At 45.3% G+C, this 18,628-nt stretch overlaps 1 protein-coding gene across 1 annotated transcript in view; it reads right to left on the reverse strand.

Annotated features, from left to right (window-relative positions):
• The window catches only part of LOC119159744 (agrin), a 33,200-nt gene extending 15,447 nt beyond the window's left edge, over positions 1 to 17,753 (reverse strand). Inside the window, exons 1-3 of the mRNA XM_075890034.1 lie at positions 17,547 to 17,753; positions 15,017 to 15,094; positions 1,299 to 1,470 (exon numbers count right to left, since the gene is read on the reverse strand). Of these exons, the coding sequence (XP_075746149.1) occupies positions 1,299 to 1,470; positions 15,017 to 15,094; positions 17,547 to 17,619 (323 nt within the window). The 5' untranslated portion in view covers positions 17,620 to 17,753. The remainder of the gene's footprint in view (positions 1 to 1,298; positions 1,471 to 15,016; positions 15,095 to 17,546) is intronic.
• Between the last annotated feature and the right edge of the window lie 875 nt (positions 17,754 to 18,628).

Below are 18,628 nucleotides of genomic sequence, written 5' to 3' on the forward strand. Positions count from 1 at the left end.
GGCATAATGTATCTGCACCTCGTAACGTCGTGCTGATTTTAAAGTGACATATCAACCTTCTTCATTTGTGCTTCACATGTCATCGATTCCCACTGTACGTCGGATCTGCCATTTCTTTCTTTACAAGTATTATTTGCACTCATGTAACACGTTGAAGGATGCGTGTGATGAATATGAACAGGGAAAGCAAGGCAATATATGACATGACAATGAATATTATAAAATTTCAGTTTTACTACATTTTTCACATATCTCACCTACCTTTTTGGTTCTCATAGTTTAGTTATCAAATCAAGTACCCATCCAATGGACTCATTTTATTTTCGGGGCTTCTAGGGTCAAGCTTGAAGGGAAAGCTAGGATGTAAAGTAAGCGACTATGAGGGCCAGACCAATGTACAACTCTTTTCGCCAATCCTAACTAATAGCAAACTATCTACTTTTTTAGCTCCGCACTTGTCTCCTAGTCAGTACTGCTGTCGAAGCCGAACACAACAAAACAAAGAGAAAAAAAAAGTAGGTGGATACCTTTACGTAACATCAAGTAATAGGTGAATCGAGAAATATTGCGCATGCTCTGCTGAATTGAATGTTTTTAAATGCGTGCATCATTTCTTTAGCTACCTGAGCTAGTTTCAACAGTCGGTGTAATCTCGAGTGAACACCTGCAATCAAGCGCGTTCAGATGCTTGGCGCGTATTCCACAAAACGTGCCCCAAAAAATTGCTGTCATGCCAGCCAGCAGGTCGAGACACAGTACGTTTTAACATCGCTGACAGAGCTATACCCAGTCGTTGTTCCATGGTTGCAAGCAAGTACTTTGAGAAACGTTCCACGAGAAACGGCCTACACCAACGATGTGATGCCCGTGTCGTGTCTGTGACTGTATATACGTGGTTTCACTGGAACCTCTCGGCGCTGAGAATAAACGTAGCAGCTAAAGCCTATAGCGATGGCCTAGAAACGGCCAGCGTCACCTAGGTAGGGCCTAGAAGCAACCTGCAGAAGCAATCAGATTAGTCTTCTGAATTGTCCAGTTTTGCTGTTTCAATGAGGCTCGAGCGGATTAGTTCAAACTTCGCCAAATATTACTTTTTTAGCACTGTACAGCTCAACACGATATTTGCTTTTTGCAAGACTTTTTGGCTTCGGCGGGCCTCATAGCTTAACTTTACTGTTTGTGTAATAAAGAAATACTAAAGAGTTTAGAGCATAAGATGAAACCGAGGTTAAGGAAAGAAAATGTACACAACACACGTTGCTTTTTTTAGTTATGCAGCGTAAACTAGAGCAGCTTACCTGCAGTTGGCGTTCATCATTGAGCATTCACTGTTGTAGACTCGGCCGTTGGATCCGCACACCGGAACCGGGAAGGATTCGTTGCAAGGCGCCCCGCACACAAAGAATCCGGGGCTCTCTGCCACTGGCGGTGCCTCTGTCGAGGTCAGCAAGTCGTGCTCTGTTGTTGTTCCTGAAGGGGAAGCAAATCAAAAGCGCGGAATAATTATTTCACTGTAAACATGTAAAAAAACGAAAGTTCAGGCAGGTACCTAGGCATCATAGAGATGCCAAGCCTGAAAGTGCGTATGCTGCTTGGTTGGTTGGTTGGCTCCTGCACATCTTGGCGCAACCTACTTCGGGGGATAGGCCACGACTCAGATGGTGTCTTGCTTATTAAATTAGTTCTCTTACTAAAGGTAATAGTTGAAATGAATTGATTAGCCATTACAAGTAATACTTCAAGCTCATAAGATTAAAAAAATAATTTTTAAGGCTATCAAACACACACACACACACACACACGCGCGCGCGCGCACGCACACACACACGCATACACAAACAAACACACACACACACACACACACACACACACACACACACACACACACACACACGCGCGCGCGCACGCACGCACGCACGCACGCACACCATATGACCGCCATGCAGTGAATGGAGTCTCCTTAAGGCCGGTAAAATAGCGTGCCGGAAGCGTACAATCACGTGAGGTGTCCACATATATCAAGTTAGCATCAAGGTTCAAAAGCCCACCCATTACAAAGCACTCAGACATATTTTAATCATTATTCGCTACAGCGAAATTATCGATGCTTGTTTTCGCGTATTGATTGATATGTGTTGTTTAACATCTCAAAACCATCATATCATTATGAGAGACGCCGTAGTGGAGGGCTCCGGAAATTTCGACCACCTGGGGTGCTTTAACGTACACCCAAGTTTGTGTTCGCGTATTAACTTACGAACGCGAAGTGGGCCGTTCGCTGATTCGCAGAAGGTAGCATGATGGCGTAGTGTGCACTTCGCAACTGTACTTGCAACATGCATTCTGAGATTGTTTTAAGCGAGCGCATTTATTCGTTTCCTTGAGGCTCTGTGGAGACATCCATCTAGAACCGCACACACACTAGCAGTCGAGAAGGTGATGCATGCCCATGGAGCCCGAATACGCTATCACGCTCTACTCTGGCAGGCAAAGCTCAAGCGCTTTGTAAGGTCTTTTTTTTTTTCTATCTCGTACCTAATTTCCGCTGTGGGGTTTACCATGCCTTAGCCAGTCAAAGCTGATATCAGTCCAAGCTCATATGCCTGCCATTACTCGAGTCATCGAACTGCGGAGTCACGAGTGAACGCGAAATGAAATGGTTATTTTACGGCAGCCACAAGGGTCCGTAAGTGCCGTGCAAAACCGCACTGCGCTTCCTTATGGCATTCTTCGAGAGATTAGACGCGAGCTTTCGTAGCCGCCTCGATATATCATCGCGAGATAGATATGTCATTCTCAACGTTATCTACTCTAAGACGTAACTTTAAACCTACTCCATCTCCCACCGCCAGCTTGTTGGAAGTGCAGTGTTTTCATGACTTTATTCCTCGTTCATGATTCTTATCTAGCCTATACACTGATGTGTTTCTTGGTGGAATTTTTTTTTGCGGCCACTTTCATTTGGAGTCAAGGAATGAAAAGAAGAAAAAAGCTTTGGGAAAAGTGAGTAACTGTGGTCAAATAATAGTGTATGCATCGGATAACCATCATCAGGCGCTCTCTCTAAGAAAAGTGACCTGTACTGAGGCTGGCACGTTGGTTAACCCCTCAACCGCAATAAAGTCTTATCTCCCTTTCGCTATGTCTTGCTTGATACTCGCATAAATAAATTGCACATCAACTTCCGCATTACGATTTTACATGCCTGTTCGATCAAACATCGCGATAATGGGACAAGTGCCTTCGCTATGGCTTAATATATGATCTGCCACTCTCTCTTTCGAACGAGGTCGCTTTACTGGTAGTTCCTGTCACTTGGCGCAACCCACTCCGAGAGAACGGTCATGAAGAGAATGATGCCTTGTTCGGGAAAATAATTCGATCAATCAAAGAATACGTTTAGAGTAAATCAGTTTAACAAGTCACTCATTATTCACGTCAACCAAGAAAAATTAGACAAGAAAGAAAGGAAACAGAAGAAAAGAAGAAGGCAGGGACGTTAACCTGAAACACTTCTGGTTGGCTACTCTACACTGGGGATTAGCAAAGAAGAATTTAAAGGAGATTGAGTGATATGTCGAGTTTCACGTCCCAAAACTACCATATGATTATGAGAGACGCCGTAGTGGAGGGCTCCGGAAATTTCGACCGCCTGGGGTTCTTTAACGTGCGCCCAAATCTGAGCACACGAGCCTACATCATTCTCCCCTCCACCGAAAATGTAGCCGCCGCAGTCGGAATTTCATCCCGCGACCTGCGGGCCAGAAGCCGAGTACGTTAGCCACTAGACCACCACGGCGGGGTGGAATATAAAGATGAGATAGCCAGAGAGGAGGGAAGAGAAAAAGAGAAGAAAAAAGAGAGAGGTACTGAGTCCATTCCAGCGTGCGGGACATTCGAGCAAGGTCCACAAAATGAACGGTTTTTTTTTCTTAATGCCATACTCTTTCTCTTGTCGGTGTCCTAAAGTAGTCGCGCACTCGGGGCATCCCAGCAGCCTCGGGGTAAAGTTACGCCCGCACCCGTAAACTTGCAGGCGGCCAACGAAAACAACGTAAGAACAGGAAGGGAGGACCACGGGGCTCTCATTTAAAAGTCAAGTCTGCGAGCGGCTCCTCAGCGCGTACTCCTCGCGGGTCTTCGAACAAAAAAAAAGTCTACCTCGCCGAGTATGTGCGTACTATTCGTGTGAACGAGCAGCCGCGCCGCAGTTTTTATCGTCGCTACGCCTCGGCTGTTTTGCCGCCGTACGTGGACGGAATGCTTGAAGGGCAAACGCATCTTTGCTGCCTCACACACGCCGTTTGCCTTTCGGACGATGAAACCTTAGAGGCTTCTCGAATAACAGAATCAGACTTGGTATATATATATAAGGGAAAGAAGAGTATACCTAAAGGCTCGTTTTACCGTGTTTAGAGACAACAATATTAATGAGATCTAACAGACAATACTACCAAGGAGTGTATAGGGGAAGTTATTAGAACCAATGTAATAAATAAGAAGAAAGGAAAGTGGGTGAAAAAATTACTCGCCGTGAGCAGGAATCGAACTTACGTCCTTCGAATAACGCGTTCGATGCTCTTCCACTAAGCTATCACGGCGGCTATCCCCCCCCCCCCCCACTCCAGCCACTTTATTGGGTTTATATGTGAATTGAAACGTGGGAGTGTCAGTCAGCGCCATCTGTAGCCATGGCGGCGAGTGTGGAACACTATTTATGAGCCTGTGTGGCTCGGAACACTGGGGGAGGGGGGGGGGGGGGTGGCTGGCACAAACTAAACGCGGATAAGGAATGAATTAATGTTTTTTCCGGCAAAATACACAGAAAATGATAAATAAAAAAACATGATGATATGTGGGGTTTAACGTCCCAAAACCACCATATGATTATGAGAGACGCCGTAGTCAAGGGCTTCGGAAATTTCGACCACATGCACCCAAATCTGAGCACACGGGCCTACGACATTTCCGCCTCCATCGGAAATGCAGCCGCAGCAGCCGGGATACGAACCCGTGACCTGCGGGTCAGCAGCCGAGTACCTTAGCCACTAGACCACCACGACGGGGCAAAAAAAAAAGAAACATACACGGAAAGTCCCGTATATTTTCGCATGGCTACTGCTCACGCTATACGACCGCATTTGCACTCTCGTGTCCATTATAAACGCTTTGACGGCCCCCTTTCCCTTAATCTGTTTCACAAGAAGCGCACTTAGAGGCTAACGTGGTAGTGCATCGCAGTTCATCGTAGTGCATTCATTATACTGTAAAATGTACCCCCACGTGTCTTTACTGGAAGACATATCTAAATGAGAAGTTACAAAACATGGCGCTGTCAACTTTGCAACAATCGCGCTTTAAAAATACAACGTCAAGGCATTTTGCTTCCCTCTGAAACTGGAACCGCCTCAAGAGTGTGCTGAATTGATATCCTCGTCGCTTAACATCACTGGCTATGCGAAAACGTTGCAAAAACCAATAAAAGGCGAAACTACTATTCTCAAAAAGGATCCGGTAACACTTTTTCTATGTTATTATCCAACTGATTCATTAATCAAGTTTATTACACCGCATAGCGCAACTTTTATTTTTTGCCACAGGCACTCACCATCCAAACGTTGTGGCCGGCTTACGTTTATATAGGCGAGGGACATTAGGGATTGCAAGTTTACGCACCGATGCGCACAAGTTCCTGCTCAGTGGATGCTTGTACCTGGAACTCCGCTTCAGGTAAGAATGAGACACAAGCGAAGAACGAGGGTTACTTATGCATTCACGTCACGTACGCTTAATAGCCTCCGTTCAGACTAAAAGCGATGAGTACCTGGCGTGAAAGGGCGCTCGGCACTCTGCGAATCGATGTGGCAGTCAAAATGGGCCTCATTTTTCAGAGCGTTTAACTGCTTTTGTTTGCACAGTCTCAAGGCTGTGCGCCCCGCGCGCCATCGACGTCAGTGCGTTGGCAAACACAATTTTGCCAGCGTCTCCGTGGAGAACTCCTTCCACACCACCATCCTAAAGAAAAGTGAATAGAAACAGGATGAGAGCGGTTGACTCATCGTATATATGCATTCTCCAACTCCCCCTTGCTTTTTTCTCGGGGGTTGCGTTGACTGGAAGAAAGGTGACGAAATGACCACCTGCTGGGTCATAAACCATTCTAAGCACGAACCGTAGCTGGGATGGCCCCCCGCATGGTTATGTGGACGCAGAAGCGCACGTTTTGACACCTAACGTGCAACAGTTTAATAGCGACCGCGCCCAAACGCTCAACCGAAGAGCCGAGGCAGAGAACTGCCGAGAATGCTGTGCATCTAGACGATGTTCGCCACGGCTGGACCTGGTAGGGAAGCCCAGAGAGCTGGGGCGTGCCCTTGAAAGAGAGAGAGCGATAACAACAAAGAAACACTTTCGAAATACGTGACTTCACCCCATCTGGCTGCAGCAACGCTGCCGTGTGCGAGGGTTTGACCAGCGGTGTCGTCGCGCCGTCTGTGGCGACGATAACCCGAGAATGTGCCCTTGACGAAGCGATGTGCCAGCCATGGTGCGGGTTTTGCTCGTGCGCCTGACTTCGTACACACTCGGCTAAAAAAAAAAAACAAGTAATGCAAACGCTCTACGCAGACGAGCGAACGAGCACGCAATTTCGTTCGGCGCTCATAACTATATACCTGGCCGGCAGGTTACTCTCATAATGGGCGCCACTACATACATACACACGCCCGCATAAGCTTGGCCGCTGTCTCGCACGAGGTGAAAACGAGCGAAAGGTATACGCTCCGGGTGTGTATTATGTCGTAGATAGTTATGCCGTGTTCTCAGGCGCATACCACGTCTGTGCGAGGTGCAGTAATCGCTGTGGCCGAGGAATCGAGATTGCGGCGTCTGGTGGTTATAAGGGAACGTACGTGTCCCGATTCTTGTTTCAACTATCAAAACCGGCGTGTGCACTGCTGGAGTAAAGCAATTTTCTCGACTAGCAGTGTCGTGGGTCACGCCAGGCGGGCTGGACGTTGGGAGTGTGCTTATGTCTTCACTGCACGCTCTTCATTCGTGAAAGTTACTGAGCATAAGGGATGAAAGAACGATCTCGACAAGCGGGGAACTCGATTACTTTCTTTGTTCTGCCATTAGTTCGTGGTTGCCGAGAGTTTCATTGCAGGCAAAGCTGGATGTTTAAGCCATGTACATACCAGTCAAGGAAGAACATTTGCGAGCTGGGCATATTCGAATTTCACTGTCTTGCAGAATGACATTCAGATTTGCATGGAACAGTACTCGTGGTCATGACTACTTTTGGCAGACTTGTACCGTGTATGGTACGAACAATGCTTACCCATAAATTTGCACTTAGGGGGCACACAATATTAGATGTGCATAATCTAGTGTCCCCGATAGGAATAGACCATGTCGCATCACGTGAGATGCGACAATATGGAAGGAGCAAGACACACGGGCTATAGCACTCGTGGTGCTGTTTTTGACAGGATAGAATTCCAGTATTTTGTCGAATTCTAAAACGACCAAACATTTATTAAATCAGAGAAGCTGTGTATGGGCCTTTTCATTACACAGATAGAGCTGCTACTTTTTGGATTTTTGCGCGGTAACACAGAGGCTGACGTCACTGTCTCGGCAGCGCAATTTCGCTGAGTCACGCATATTAACCACTCGGAGGGGGAGTATGATGGCGAACATGAAGCCTTCAAAGCTCCATAGAAGACTACTGTGACAATTAGGGCATAAAAAGTGGTGGATATTATACAAGGTGTTTGTATATTATAACATCCAAAGTAAACACAAGAAGAGAAGTTAGGGCACGAAGGGGTGGGAGGCGGGAAGTGGCTTTGTACTGTGGCTTGCATGTAGTTGCAGTGTTGTGAAGGCAGCACAGAGTTTTGTCATGGTTCACATTCCGTAATAGAAGACGACGACGGAGGTTTGAAGCTCACGGTGGTATATAAGTGCTCGTGTGACGTGTCGAAGTTTCTCTTCTTTCCTCTCAGTGTAGGGCACGTCTTAGGTTGATCTCCCCAGCTGCCTTCTCCTCTGACACAAAGCAAGTTTCTCAAGCATACTTGGGGGAAGATGAGACACAAAACAAGGATTATTGGTCTAGCCCGCCAAGATATTGTGACTTATGTAGAGCAGCATGGGTGAAACCATGGTACTCAATAATGCACAGATGCAGGTTATTGTGACAGGACAGTGAGGGTTTTAGTGCGCAACAGATAGTTATTTTTCCAACGAGAATGTAACATCGAATATAACATCACGTGAACTCTTGTTGACACCTTAGGAAAGCTCAGCATCTTGAAGAGTTCCTCCACGGATGGAGAAACTGAGGCAACGAACGGTGGAGGAATTCTCGACATGGCTGGATGATCTCTAAGGAATTCCCCCATTCAACAGCGATTAATTCTAAGCACCATAAAAATAACTAAAAAAATGTCCATGCACCTGACCGTAACCTGAACATGCAAATGAAACGCTCGTGGATTTTTTCGAGAAGAAAATTCCGAACGAAGACAAGTTCAAGACTGAAAGAAAGGTGGCTACCCCGAAACATGTAGGACGAACTTTTCATAAGCGGGGAATGCTTCAACCGAGGAAGATAAATGGAGCATCGAAAGGCCCGCCGGTCGCTGCCTTTTCTAGAGTTGTTACACACCGCAGGGCCACACATCGTCCCCGAAAGAAGCGGGAAGGTCATTATTGTCACGACGGCCGCACGCCATGAGCACGGCCACTCGTGAAAGTAAATGGGCGGTGAAGAAGGACGGTCACCGTTTAGGCCTAATTGCCCCACCGACAATTTGTTCACTGACGTCGGCGTTGAGTCGCTTCCAAGATGATCGCTGCAGAGACAGCCGGATGGCGCACTGGAGGGCGCTGCCGGTAGTGTGCGGTGTATGGGAGGGTTCAACGGCAGATTATGGCGTTGTGTTGCATTTTTAGACTTGCACTTTCTTACCGGAAGAGTCTGCAAAGGCGTGTTCCTTTAGCGGCGCGTGGCCGAGAGAAAGTGGAGGGATTAAGATACCGTACTTTGATGCTGGGCCGGAAATATGGCTTGGCTAGGCAGTTACAGAATGTTAGGGAGGAGGGGAGAGGAGGTTTCAGCTAAGCCTGATATACATAAGCTGCGTTTCGGGCGTATACTCTTGGGAGTATATATATATATATATATATATATATATATATATATATATATATATATATATATATATATATATATATATATATATATATATATATATATATATATATATATATATATAAGGTACGGAGGACAGAAAATCCGACAGCCAGACGACATATATGCGTATTCGGCAAATATTTATGCTTGAGACTGTCCGGTTTGCTGTTGAAAAATCACGCGGTGGCTTTGTTCCCCCGATACGCTAAGAAGGCGCCCATGCATAATGACGTTAGTTTCTCAAAATTTAAGTCTTTGTCGTTTTCGTAAAGAATTCGTTACTACGAGCAAGCTTCAGCTCATGAGAATAGGATGTCGTCGCGGTGCTCTTCTGAATGAACAAAAATTCTCTTTCCAGAATTGTATAATTGGAGGAAGCGACTGGTTTACCGTTATGAACGAAATATACGGCCTTTATTGCTCTTGTTGTTGCTAATATTATCATTATTATTCTTAGTGCTATTACTACTTCTACTACTACTACTACTACTACTACTACTAGTACTACTACTAATAGTAACAGTAGTACTATTGATCATGTGCTAGTGTGTTACGCGACTACTTCGCCCGATCAGCTCTGCGGGGAACGGACAAATCGGTGGAGCCTCCGGGTTCAGGCCACCCGTCCGGATACACGGTACATCAGGTAATACACGGTAGTGTTGCATCGGGTTGCATCGTCTACGTGAAAGTAACGTATAACAAGGACATGGGATCGGCGTTTAATTGCGCCCGCAATTTGGTCCCAGCGTTGTCGCCGACGGCGGCTCTCCGGTAAGGGTATACTCAGCCGGCATACTGACGCCGAAGAAAAAGGCGGGAGAGAAAGAGAGAGAGAGAGAAAGAAAACAGCAACGCAGGTTGCTGCTTTCTTCAGCAATGAACCTGACCTTGCGGCCCCTGCCGAAGAGGCCCCCCTCACCCTTACCTTCTCTTCATCGCCCTTTGTCTCTCTCTCTCTGTATTATTTGGCCACACCGCGGCTTTCTCGGTGCTCCGCGGTGGTCGTATCTGCGCCCGCTGCAGCACCCGTAATGAGGAACGCTCAGAGTTATAATAGCGGCCGGCTCGTTTCTTTTTTTCTTTTGGATTGTCTCGAAACGGCTAGCGGTCATTTATCAAAAGGCGCTCTCGAGGCACGAGCGCGTGGACAAAGAAGGAGGAAATGGAAAAAGAAGTCTCCAAGGAGAGCTGCAGCGCGGGAAATAAACGCTTTGGAGTTACGGAACTTGCAAGACAATACGAGAGAGCACAGGCTCCTACCGACAGGTATACATAGCGTCGTCAAACGCCCTAAATCGTATTCGCGTCTACGCTATTGCTCATTTACTTTATTGTAGTCGTTGAACATGTTTAATTTGTTAAGTAAGAAAGAAACTGAAATGAGTTCACAGGGGAATTATTTGTTTTGCAGGCTCAGTACTTGCTTGATTTATGCGAGCTTGCAAACTCACTGAGGCTCGGTAAGCGACGAAGAGGAAGGCGGGACGTCTACTTTGTCCGAACGACTTGCTGAAGATGGATATTTGAGTGAATATCTATCTATCTATCTATCTATCTATCTATCTATCTATCTATCTATCTATCTATCTATCTATCTATCTATCTATCTATCTATCTATCTATCTATCTATCTATCTATCTATCTATCTATCTATCTATCTATCTATCTATCTATCTATCTATCTATCTATCTATCTATCTATCTATCTATCTATCTATCTATCTATCTATCTATCTATCTATCTATCTATCTATCTATCTATCTATCTATCTATCTATCTATCTATCTATCTATCTATCTATCTATCTATCTATCTATCTATCTATCTATCTATCTATCTATCTATCTATCTATCTATCTATCTATCTATCTATCTATCTATCTATCTCGTACTCGTGTTCTACGTCTGCTGGTTCCCGAAAGCGCCAGAGCCACGGTGGAGGCTGTACGTATGCATCCCGTCGTGTGCTCGTAAGCCACCTCATCCGCAGTCTTCTCTACATTCATTGCTATCTATATCACTTCATTGAAATATGTCATAGTCTCCACCAGCTAGTACAACCACGTACCGATGAAGAGCAACCTGAAGAAACTATACAATGAGGTTCATGGGTAGTTGCTCTATGCGAACGTGAACTGTATAACAGGCGAAGTTAGGCATAAATATGTTGTTTACTTCTTCTGGATCGAAGTTTATACGAATTAGATTGGTTTTAACACAGGTGCCTGATGTAAATGCAGCGATTATCTGTTTTGTTCTGTTTCATTTTAATTATTTTGCTGTGGAGAGGTCATGGTTTACACTCCTTTACCTACTCTAATTTTGTAAGTTCTGTAGCAATCAAAAAACGATTGCAACAAAAGATGAAGTGATTATTCATTTTCTGGAGAAGAGCGGAGAGTGCCTAATGACTGGAAAGCACCGCGAGAATCAGCTAATGCTTACGCAATTCAACGAGGAATCTTTCTCTCAGCAGGTACGCTTGTAGTCGAGAAGGAGAGGATGTGAATTTACGTAATGTCTCACTTGTTCCGTGCAGTGCGGCGGTACACGCGACTTCACTGTACCTTTAATCGAGGCTGGGACCGAACACCGAGAAACAGGTTTGGCCACGGTGTGTTGTGTGTATACATGCGGCTTCGACGGCAGCTTCCGGCGGCTTCCCTTTGATACAACTGATCGCATTTCTTTCCTTACCCCTCCACAAAAAGAAATGCCGTGAAGGAGTTCATGGAATAACTTATAGAGAAACCGGAAGTTTGGAAAACATTTTCCCCCTAATTCTTTGCGTCTTGGGCCGGTGTGTTCGAGCATGAGCGAGGAGAGGCGAATTGCACGCCACTGCATAAACATAACCGCAACGCGCCTTTCAATTCCTGGCTACGAAAACTTTGGCTATTAAGCGTCTTTCGACTTTCGAGAATCCTTGCACCTGCCTGCCAGCAGAAGTAAGTTTATGGCATCGGTATGTCCATTCACTCAACACGTGCATTTGAACGACGGCCAATAATTCATTTATGAAAATCGGCGTAATCTTTAACAGAAAAGGCAAAAAAAAAAAAAAAAAAAAAAACTTACGCGCTTCATTCATCTACCTTTCCCCGCTTTTCCTCTATCGACCAGGCTCGTGTGTTTTCGCCGAGCTTGACAGGACGAACCTCTAACGGAAACTGTTGGAATAACAACGACCAAGGTGTAGACGGTTGAAAGTAAAAGTGTCGCGAGTGGTCAGACGAAGCGATGTGGGAGAGGTCACTTCACTTTCGTAAATGACTGTTTCCAACATGCTTTTGTACTTGTTCACGAAGCCTGTCGCCTTTCCCGGACCTTATCAATGGCGAGAATATCTATCTATCTATCTATCTATCTATCTATCTATCTATCTATCTATCTATCTATCTATCTATCTATCTATCTATCTATCTATCTATCTATCTATCTATCTATCTATCTATCTATCTATCTATCTATCTATCTATCTATCTATCTATCTATCTATCTATCTATCTATCTATCTATCTATCTATCTATCTATCTATCTATCTATCTATCTATCTATCTATCTATCTATCTATCTATCTATCTATCTATCTTAGTTGACTACGTCAGCGTGCTCTCGTGCGCCCCTCCTTAGCATGATGTAGACCAAAATTGTCATGGGTTGGTGAGATAGTTTGAAGGATATGACTGTCTGTTCATGACAAGAATTACATGCAAATGCTGTCGCGTACATCACTGAAGCGTTTCCTCCAGACATTTGTAGCAATAGGTGGTGGTCGTAGTAGTAGTAGTAGTAGTAGTAGTAGTAGTAGTAGTAGTAGTAGTAGTAGTAGTAGTAGTAGTAGTAGAAGAAGAAGTTGCTGTTGTTGTTGCTTCAACTGTCGCGAAGGCCATGTAACCTGAGGGGTGTATAATAAATAAATCAAAAGAAGTGGTGACGATGATGATCATGATAAGTAATGTTAATGATGCTCGAAATGTGTAAGTGTGCGTATTTAAAATCATCTGTAAACTTACGGCATCACGTGATCTCGCTAGCCAATCACATACATACGAGCGCTAAGAACTTCGGTGCCCTAAAGTTTTGGCAGCGTGAAATTGGCTGAAAAAAAAAAAAAGTTCAACTACACCGACCAAATACGTTCTCGTTGACGTACTGGCTCGGAATTTATGATACACAATTATTACGATGCTAGACACTGTATATTCATGGTAACATAAACCGCGTCGACATTTTATTTATTTATTTATTTATTTATTTCATTTATACAAGTGCCTGCAGCGCCACGAGGGCGTTATTGCAGGGGGTAACATGAAAAGAAAATGGTCACGTACAAAAACATATGTTTACACAAATACAAAAATAAAAAACGAGCTAATAACAAAGCGATGTATGCATGAAGAAAAAGTGTCAACACATATTACACGCACAATCTAATCAAGAGAAGGAAAGAAAAATTAAAAGACAGCACAAGCAAAAGGCGGGGAACAGCTAGTTTATAGCTCACGGGAAATTTGAATGCAAAAACAACTGAAACTGGGAGAATGCATTTCTTAATCAGCTATACTTTTAAGAAGGCTGTTCCAATGCATGGAGATGTGCGTAAAAATGAATATTAAAACACATTAGTGCGACATTGCGTTTCAAGTACCTTACAGTCATGACCACAACGCGCTAAGGTTAAATGAGGGGGAAAAAGCTACAATTGTTTGTTAATACCAGTGAGATAAGAGTAAATACGGTAAACAAAAAGTTCGAATTTCGTTGCTAAGCGGCTTTGGGCTAGGGTTTTCCAGCCAAGGTTGTCGTTTAACTAAAGGAATGCTGCTTTTATAGTTGTAATTACCATAGACAAACCTGGCTGAGCGAATCTGGATACACTCAAATTGACAAGACAGAGGGTGACTGGGTACCATGCTGCGCAAGCTTATGCTCAAGTATTGGGCGAGCGTTCGTATCATGAGGTGTTCTTTGTTGGGGGACATTCGTGACGGGAATGACTTGCTTCAATTGTTGGGGGACCCCGTGATCAAAAAAAAAAGTTTAGATGATAATACGCGCATTCATGTATTTAACTACGCCCTTTGTTTCTGTTCGGGCTGAGGATGTGTGCAAATTATGGCTTACTTGCTTTGTAACGTGTTTGTGGAGTGGGTGGGTGGATGTGAGGAGTGTTCCTAGTAAACTCACACAAGAATGAAAAGTAATGTCGCAAGCGTTAAGAATAATAATTTTCGGGGTTTTGTGTATTATACGGTTTACGGGGTACGCCCTAGTGCAGGGCTCCGTAAATATGGTGATCCAACGGTCTTCAGTGTGCACGTACAACGTACATGCACGTACATGGAAATCTCGCATTTCATTTCAACCGACATGCGACTATCGCGTCGGGGATTAAACCTGCGACCTTCGGGTCAGCAGCCGAATACCGCAAGCACTGTACCAGTATGGCGGATTCACAGGCATACGAATGGTACGCAACATATATTCATGTTAAAGTCAATCATGATGTCGCACGAGAACGTGTCTCGACGAGCGAAAGCCATGGCTTCCCAGCTTTTCTTGTCGATGGCTTCACCGATAGAGGCCAGCTTTTTAATTACGTCAACTGAGGGACAAAGGAAGAGAATTTCCGAAGGCTTGCTTCTTTGTTTGGCCCAATGTTAATGAAAACCAGGAGGAGATGAAGCCACGGTCACCTTGACTTGTTTTGTGACATCGTGTGTCACGGGGCGATGGGTGCAGGGTGGTGGGCAAAAAGAAAAAAAAAAAAAAAGCGCGAGCGCGCGCCCGTTTCCAGACACTCACCTTCGCTGCTGCCGACGCTGTCGTGGTGTGGATGGACGTCGCCATCCGTCGGTGGCCCAAGCGTGGTAGTTGGCACGGCTGCAAAAAAAAAAAAAAAAAAAGCATTAAGAACGCATGGGATAAAGCATGGCACTATCATTAAGTGCTTGTGCACGAAATGCAGAATGTGGTGACGTCCACAGGGCGATAACCATGACATATGAAGAAAGTACAATATAATATTTTGTCATTATAGAGTGGGTTAGTGTGCTAGATTCACTTTCGAAGGGCCCTACAAAGGAGTAATGCATGTTCGCACATCTTGTACAACTAAGTTTTCTACGCTCGACTAGACCATTTCAAAGACGGTCTACAAACTTTTATTGGTTTCAGTGACCCAAGATCAATTATTACAAGTTTAATTACGCGCAGAACAGTGCAAATAACATTTTTTCCTATACGTTAACAGACGTTAAATCCTAACAATTATTATTATAACTACATGTGGGCATTCGATTGATTGAATGATTGATTGATTGATTGATTCATTGATTGATTGATTCATTGATTGATTGATATGTGGGGTTTAACGTCCCAAAACCACCATATGATTCTGAGAGACGCCGTAGTGGAGGGCTCCGGCAATTTCGACCACCTGGGGTTCTTTAACGTGCACCCAAGTCTGAGCACACGGGCCTACAACATTTCCGCCTCCATCGGAAATGCAGTCGCCGCAGCCGGGATACATGTGGACATTTGAATTACCATGTAAGATGAAGTACATTCACTCGTAATATTTTAAAATGTTGGTTAAAATAAAGGAAATATACCCGGTACATGGTACTCCTTAAGGAAGAGTAAAGTAATTGGATCAGTAATACGCTCTGGAGTGATGAGTAAGCTCCTTGTAGTGAGAAACCAAGTACAGCACATCAAAGTAAATGGGTGTTGTACTGTTCATATTTATTTTAGGTCAGCTTTCTGCCGAGACGTTATTGTGACCTCACTAATGTTAACAGCGTTCTAAAAGCGTTAGCGTCTTACGACAAAGTTGTAGAGGAAACCAAAACTCGTCCGTACTGTGTGCGCAAAAGCTTCCAGAGCATTCGTGCCACAGAAACTTGGCAAGCCTTAGGCTCGTATTCACAAACGCTCCTCGACTTGAGCTCGACATCAAGGGATCCTTGAGGACGGTTTCACATGGCGATTGCGGCAGCGCGAAAAGTCTGAAGGATCCCTTGAGGTCGAGTTTGGAGTCGAGGAGCGTTTGGAAATACGAACCTCAGCACTGGTTCCCCAAACATAAGTAATTTGCGAGCGAAAAACATATGTGCCAATGAAATCGGGCATATATTCCACTTCTTACGAATGTTCTGCTCAACATAAAGAGTGAAACACACGTGTGGCAAACATCATATAATTAAGAACTTTGGAGTTATGTAGCCAGTAACTAAGAAAGACTTAAATGAGATATCCAGATAAAACCTGTTATAAACACCGAGACAACATGTTTCAACTTGGTTGCATAGCCGGTGATCTTTTTGAATAAGATTATTTTGATTGGTGAGGGCGACACAGCTTCATGAAATGTGGGGTCCACGGGACGACTTCTTGCTCTCCCTTAGTAGAGTATCAAGTACTCTAAATCGTTAACAACTTTTTCCAAACAAGCTTTCCTGTTTGATAAGACGAATCGCGCAATGAGCGCGCACTGGGACGGCTAATTGCACTCCCATAGTTGAGTACACCACGTACTGTAAATCGCCGAACATTTGTTCTAAACACAGGAAAGGCGGGGTAGTAAACCAGACCAGCGTCAGGTTCGCTAGAGTACTCAGGGGGAAATACATTAAATGATGAAGGGAAGTAAGAGGCAGGAAATCGCTATCGGCGTGGAACACGTGTGCTCATTAATTACATCCCCAACTCGATCACTAAGGCCTGTCGATTTCAAAAACTGTAGCGATCTCCACGTCACTTTGGTAGTCCGTGACGGCTGGGAGACTTCAGCAATACTATCGTTACCCAGATACGCGCGGTTTTCCGCAGCGGGTTCCGTGATGGCCTCTATAATTGTCCCCTGTAAGCTCTACATAATATACACTAAATGTTCAGTTTAATGTGTGTGTGCATTAACTATGTGCACGTTCATAGGAAATGTATATTGAGGATGTGAAAATCGTTGCATATAGAGTGGACAGTCCACTGAATGTACGGCTGCAAACTTCAGAACACTTTTTCCCAGTGGATAATCATAAGCGAAAGGAGAATGATTTACAGCAAACGCAGTCAATTTTGCAAGTAACGCATCGTCCAGTAGCTTTTCCCGCCACTTTCAGGTTTCAAAAAAAAAAAAAATCAAAGCTTTGTGACCGTAAACGACACGATTTCGTGAAAGTCAGTTTTCACGACAACGCTTTCGTCGGTCTTCACGCACTGCACATCGCTTTCGTGCAACGATAAAAGTAACATTTCATTGCTCGGTACGGAACGTATGCGTTAAAGTTCAGTTGCGTAGACTTTCTGTACAAAGGAGCAGACGGAGACTTACCTCGCGCTGCATGATGAGTGAGGAGCAGGAACGCGACGCAGGCGAGGATACTGGATGCGAATCCGGCAGGCATGCTTCTTGCTTGCGATACTGACACGACCGCACTCTGTTGCGGGCCGGCAAACGGCTCTGCTTTAGTCTAGCGGCAGTCGGGTTGCTCCCGCGCTGGCCGGAACGAAACGAAAAAGAAAGTACGGCGTTGTGAGAGGGGGCGTTCCGGAGACAGAGAGAGGGGAGCGAAGACCCGCTGGGAAATTTCTTTTTGCCTGTTGTCTTTGGCCCCAGACCCCAAACGGAGGGAGGAGAAGACGCGACGAAAGTGGAGGAAAGAAGCACCGACGCAACCGCTCTTCTCGAGATCCTCCTGTACGTCCTTGGAGAAAGGGCGCGCACCTGGATGCGGTCGAGGTGCCACCGTCGACGTTGGTTTCGTCCCCCCCTTACTAAGAGGGGAACAGTGGGGTCGAACCCCTCTCGGAGGGGGTAACGCCCCACAGCGTGTGATCATCACTCCCCACACGACATATCGTGACAGCTGTGCATGCTCGCGGTGGCTCAACCCGCGATGCGCAATGTCGACAAATACGCCGCCGCGCCGATCTTCCAGGAGCGGTGTACGTTGCGCGTCCTTCAGCTGCAACTGCAAGTGGCCGTCTGCTTTCGTCTGTCGTCTGCATCTTTCTCTCTCTTCCACTCACTCACTAGCTCACTTTCTCACGGATTTGAAACCTTCTCAGAAAAACCGGCGACTCTTTCCGGAATCACCAAGGGGACGATAACGCCGTGTGTTCTTTTAATGATGAGCGTTCGTGGAGGCACCCGAAAAAAAAAAAACGGGGTTCGGCACCCACCTCTTATCACCATGTCAGTAAAGCAAGCCACCTTGCTGGTTCGGTTGCCACCGGCAGACCCGCTGTCCGCGACAGCAGACGTCTGGGTGCACGCTCGTGAGCGCAGTCTACATCGGCTACAGAATACGTGGAAGAGAGCTTCCAGTCCGTACGGCCCCCACATCCGGGCAGCTTGTGAGATATTCGTAATAAAACTTTCAAAAGACGCCTCCGTCGACGCCGCAGACGAAA

Source organism: Rhipicephalus microplus, chromosome 3, assembly GCF_043290135.1.
Source record: "Rhipicephalus microplus isolate Deutch F79 chromosome 3, USDA_Rmic, whole genome shotgun sequence".
Lineage (NCBI taxonomy): Eukaryota > Metazoa > Arthropoda > Arachnida > Ixodida > Ixodidae > Rhipicephalus > Rhipicephalus microplus.